General features: G+C 38.2%; 1 protein-coding gene across 1 annotated transcript; it reads left to right on the top strand.

Moving 5' to 3' along the window:
• Nucleotides 1-1,797: 1,797 nt before the first annotated feature.
• Nucleotides 1,798-3,181, top strand: pn (exopolyphosphatase prune). The gene is made up of 4 exons (XM_065223060.1): nt 1,798-1,889; nt 1,949-2,441; nt 2,500-2,927; nt 2,985-3,181. The coding sequence occupies exons 1-4, from the start codon at nt 1,851-1,853 to the stop codon at nt 3,144-3,146; spliced, it is 1,122 nt and encodes a 373-aa protein (XP_065079132.1). The 5' UTR covers nt 1,798-1,850; the 3' UTR covers nt 3,147-3,181.
• The last annotated feature ends 2,395 nt before the right edge of the window (nt 3,182-5,576 follow it).

Genomic DNA, 5,576 nt, shown 5'->3' with positions numbered 1-5,576 from the left:
TAGTGACAAAGCTGTATCACCATTTATATACCCACCTTGTTCTCAACCGCCGATCGGGTTAGACCATGGTGGGTATATAAATGGTATTACTGTTGATATTACAGCTTTGTCACTATATAGGCGAGGAGGTCGCGGGGGAGGGAAAGTGTGGTTTTAGCTCAGGTTTTAGTGCAAATTGTAAACAAACTCGGTCGCTGTCCCATACAAAAATCCAACATGGCTGAATCATGAATTTGACACATTAGAACACCTATATGTAGTCACCTTGGATTAGACCTTCGACGTACACGAAAAGGTTCACGGCGAATGAGAACGACTCAAATTTGAGTTTAGTTCACTCATAATCGCCAAAAGTGCAGGAACTCAGCGATGAGTTAATTGGCATCTTGCAGTGAAACTTTTCCAAGCTTTCGCCACCTACATTTCGAAGTGAGAACTACTAGAAGGAGGATAGTTACCAAATTTTCCAAGTAAAACAGACGCTTTTTGGCGCAAATCGGTCCATAAAGAAAAACTAATAATTTCCCGTGGAAACTTTTGCTTGAATCGTGTAAGAAAACGTGTTTGAAAACTAATTGTTATTATTTCGGTATGGATCGGAGAGGTTTTCATGGAAAATAATGCATAACAAGTTTGCACCCACAGCGAGAGGTTACCTCCTGCGCAGCTGCATTTTTCGGAAAATGGTGAATATGTGCGATTTCCACTAAGATGAAAGTGGAAATTAAGTTAATTTACTTAGGAGAGATTGTATCATGCTGGTGATAATGGAGAAATGGATGTATAGGACGCCAATATTCAATAAATGTTCATTTTGGCCGTTTTTAAGCAAACATATTGATACTCACAATTTTCGACGGAAAACGCACCGGAACTTGATTTACTCAACAAGCACCATACTATGAAATGGTGCTGGATGGTCTTCAAAGTGATAACAAGATGATAAATCATCTTTATTTGGAGTAATTGAGCAATTTACTTCTGTTTACATCATGTTTACGATGCAGCATTGATGGAGCCGTGAAATGAAATGAATATATCTTATGAAAGTTTATCTGGAAAAGTCAAAGATGCACATCAGTCTGATCGTAAAAACGTTTTCTTCTTCAATTCGAATGTTATATTGGAAGGATTTTACGCAGGCTTGATGAAAATTATGATTTAATGCTATTTTTCACGAATTTTATATGCAGTCTGTCAACATTATCATCATCATGCAGTGGCGACATCTGCGTTGAGCTTTTGCGGCAATCTTCCAATTTGCCTCATGTTTTCCCACACGGTAATCGCAAAAAACTCTTTTATGACTATAAAGTACACATTTTTGAATGATAACGGGACTACCCACAAAATGAGTAAAATTTTACACATTTATGAGTAATTACTAGTACAAAAATGAATAAATTTTATGCATTTATGAGTACCAGATACTCATAAAATGTGTAAAAAATACACACATTTTAGGTGTAGTCCCGTTTTAGCCGAATATGCATACTTTATAGTCAAAATTAAGTCCTTTATAGTCATTTTTGCTCATTTTGCGGTTTCCGTGCAGGTTTTTCCAGGATTTTCCAGGGAAAAATTTCTGAATTTGAGAAAAGTAAAGATTGGATTCACTCAGTCTATTGGTACTACTCCTAGACTGAATAAAATTTTCATCAATTTCCTCATTTTCCGGCAGATTTTTTAGGTTTTCCACAGGAAACCATGGGACAAATTTTACTCATCGCTGAGTTCCTGCACTTTTGGCGATTATGAGTGAACTAAACTCAAATTTGAGTCGTTCTCATTCGCCGGGTTGTTTATTTTCATCGATTCCTTTTTCTAACAAAATTTTTAGTCTTATTAAAATGAATAGCTTTATTAAACAATGCAAAAAATCTTTAAAAGTTAGTCAAGTGTGAAAAGTAACAGAAAGCATTTGGAAATAATCGACTTAACATTTCAGCTTCCCCGCATTGTTGTTATCGGCAATGAAAGTTGTGATCTAGATTCCGCTGTTTGTAGCATTTCGCTTGCCTTCCATCTGTCCAGAACCCCCGGTACTTTCCTAAAGACGGTCAATGGTGCGGATTGCGTGGTGCCGGTATTGAATGTGTCGCGAGAGGAATTGCCTCTGAAAACCGAAGTCGTATACTACCTTCATGAAAACCGTTTCGATCTGAGTGATTTGATATGCAAAGACGAAATCAATCTACCGGAAGTGGTGGACGATACGTCCTACGTGCTGGTGGATCATCACATTTCCAAGTACCGATCGAATGTCGTTGGTGTGATCGATCACAGGCCCTTTGATACGAGTTCCTTGCTGAATGCCGACATATTCAAGTATATTGATCAAGTTGGTTCGTGTGCTAGTCTGATTACTAAACTTATACAAGACTCCGGTGCACTACAGGAGAAATCGAATGACAATACCGAGCTGATGAATTTTCTCTACGGTAAGTACATTTTTGATCATTGTCTTTACCTAAGTTCACTTACATATTTCCTGGGCAGGCCCAATTGTTTTAGATACGGTTAACTTCTCAAAAGAAGCCGACAAAGCCCGTGAATTAGATCACCAGATGGCTAAGACCATCGAACAGTATTTGAATATCAAAAACAGCTCTGAGATTCGTCAAATTCTTTTCGATAATCTAGTTGCCAAACGTAGCGACGTATCATGCCTTGATTCTTTGCAAATGTTGTCCAAGGATTTGAAAATTGTATCTCGAAACGGTCGGGTTGTGGCCATACCCGGATATCCTATTCTGGTACAGGATTACATTAAACTAGAAAATGCGGCTACCAACTTGCAACTGTTTGCTCAGAAGACTGGTTCGAACGTAATTGTTCTTATGGGTATGACGGTAAACTCTGAGAATGGTAGCGTGAGAAGGGATTTGGGTATAATTAACATAAATGATCCCAACCTACAGGAACAGGTATACTCTTTAGAATTTACGAGTATACATGATGATTCATTGTTATTTTTTACTTAGATTATTACTGCTGTGAATTCCAGTACGGTGCCCGACTTTAGTTTGAATAAGCATGACGACAGTAATTTTCTCGATGGACACTTCTTTGAGCAACGGAATATAAAAGCTTCTAGGAAGCAACTTCTGCCGCTGATCAATGATGTGTTAGATAATAAATGTTAAATTCTGATTTTGCATACATTTTTCGTAGCTTGAGTTTTGTGCTAATATCACAGCCTAATAGTTTTTTTTTTCAATTAGTTTTTTTTTTAGTTCTGCTCAAATGTCTTAAAAAATTGACATCGAATATATAAAAAGAAAATATAATCTATACTAGTACGAGTCCATCCTGGAAAGCACTTAGTTTTTTGTTTCTGATTTCTCCTGAGAACGCATTTCTTTTAACTCTTTTCTGAAGGTTGAAGTTCCATGTTTTCTCAAGTAGAAATTGAGTCTTACTCTTGACATTTCTTTAAAAGACCTCCAATTCAAGCAACATCTAAAGTTCTGCTGCGCTTGAGCGAAGGTGGAAGCAATCCATAGACAAATAAGGTGCTGTTTATTAACTACGTAGACAGTTTTTTTTGGGATTTCCGACCCCCCTTCCCCTGCGTAGACAATTGTCCACACACAAATTTTTAAATTTGTATGGGCCGTGTATAATTGCCAACCCCCCTCCCCCTAAACTGTCTACGTAGTTTATGAACAGCCCCTAAGATAATATCGAAAACAACATGAACATATCAAGAAGACTGGCAACTTTGCCTGAAGCCGAGCGACAGACACAGTAGCGTTGCGCTCGAGCGAGGTGGAAGCAACGCTCATTGATATGTCTTTCGATAATACACAATCCTATCTTTTGAGCTTGGAATCTTTGATCGGAGAAATTAACTTTGAGCGGAACATGACGCGATTCTGCCTAGTGTTTCCATTTTCAAGCCATTTTTAGCTACCCGGAGATCAGATGGGGCCTAGTTCGTAATGGCACGCTATTATGAAGTCGGAGGCGGCGGGGAAATCTTTCGAGTTGGATTTTTTTCGCCTTCCTTAGAGTATCATTGTGCATGCAATTCAATGTACAAATTTATGCTTCGGTCGGCATTAACAGATCTTAATCAATAACAGTAGAAGCATAGAGGTAACTCTAAGACTAGAAGGTCCCGAAGAAACGTGCTCAACTTTTTGGCTCAACTCTGGTACTCTCTTCGGTCCCAAGCTAATCGATTCACCCCTCAAAACATAGGAAAATCCAATAAACCCTCATTTTATCTGTCAAACTTTCATAGCGAATCAAAACAAACATTGTGTAGTACTAGAATTTCGACTAGAATGGGGTACTTTAATCGTTTGCTGGGGACAAATAGGCTATTCAATTAGTGAGCCAATTTAAAACCGTTAGTTTCGTATTGATTGTTGGTAGAAGCAACAATCAATACGAAACTAACGATTTTAAATTGGCTCACCACTTTAGTAGCCTGTTGGTCCCAAGCAAACGATTAACGTACCCTATTCTAGTTGAAATTCTATTACTACACTATGTTTGTTTTGATTCGCTATGAAAGTTTGACAGATAACATCAGGGGTGTGTGGATTCATGCAGAACATGCAGGGGTGAGTGAAATAGCTTGGGACTGCTTGGGACCGTTGTTCTGGTACTGAGTGAGCCAAAAATAATAATGATTTTCTTCGGGACCCAGTGGTCTTAGAGTTACCTCTATGGTAGAAGTGTTTCAAGATTACTAAGTTGAGAGCAGTCAAAAGGAAACGTAAAAAGCCTAGGAGAAGATGATGATATCAAATGAGTGTTATGAACAACAACGAGACATGAACCATTGAACCAGCCACCGGCTGAAAATAATAATACTGATCAACTTTTTCGAAGAAGGAAACTCTCTAGAACTTCATTTAGCGAAGATAGACTACATTGTTATCTCTACTGGGCGATCTGAAACTAATCTGATAATGTCAAATGACAGTCCTTGACATACTGAACAACTTTGCCCAAGACGAAAAATCTCTAAAACTTCATTTCAGTGTCAACATTTCAAAGGGGCGTAATTGCATTTGTAAACAATGGCTTTAGCCTTCGATTTCTCGTGAATAAAAGCTCAATCATAAAAATTAATGACACCAACAGGTAGAGGAATGTTACCTTTACCAGCTAGCATTGTTAATTTGGAGAGGTGAACTTTTATTAGCGAGAAATCGACGGCTAAAGCCATTGTTTACAAAATCAATTACGCCCCTTTGAAATGTTGGCACTGATTTATCGAAAATAGACTAGAGTGCCATCTGTGCCGGACGATCTGGAGTTAATATGATTATCTCACAGGCAGGAGGGGCATAGTGAACAGGTGGGGCATAGTGAGCATTCCGCACTTTGGCTCTGAATCTCCAGCTGCATGAAACAAATCAACTGGTAGTAGGTTCAATATCATTATGATATTGAAACAGTATCAGTAACAGTAACAGTATCATTATGATATTGAAACAGTAGAAAACAAAAAGCTACCCGATATAACAGTCACTTTAGGAAACCAGATCGTAGAAAAGTGTGATAGAGTCAGGGATCTAGTGTTATTTTGGACTCAAAACTTACTTTCACCGATCATT

This window comes from Ochlerotatus camptorhynchus, unplaced genomic scaffold, assembly GCF_037179485.1.
Source record: "Ochlerotatus camptorhynchus isolate MF236.1 unplaced genomic scaffold, CSIRO-AGI_Acam_v1.1 ptg000184l, whole genome shotgun sequence".
Taxonomy (NCBI): domain Eukaryota; kingdom Metazoa; phylum Arthropoda; class Insecta; order Diptera; family Culicidae; genus Ochlerotatus; species Ochlerotatus camptorhynchus.
The sequence above is the reverse complement of the archived record's forward strand: the minus strand, read 5'-3'. Positions and strand labels throughout refer to the sequence as shown.

Coding starts and splice junctions, on each gene's coding strand:
- pn (XM_065223060.1), top strand. CDS start 1,851: ATGAATAGCTTTATTAAACAATGCAAAAAATCTTTAAAA. Junction 2,442..2,499: donor GCTGATGAATTTTCTCTACG/GTAAGTACATTT, acceptor TTTCCTGGGCAG/GCCCAATTGTTTTAGATACG. Junction 2,928..2,984: donor ATCCCAACCTACAGGAACAG/GTATACTCTTTA, acceptor TTTTTTACTTAG/ATTATTACTGCTGTGAATTC.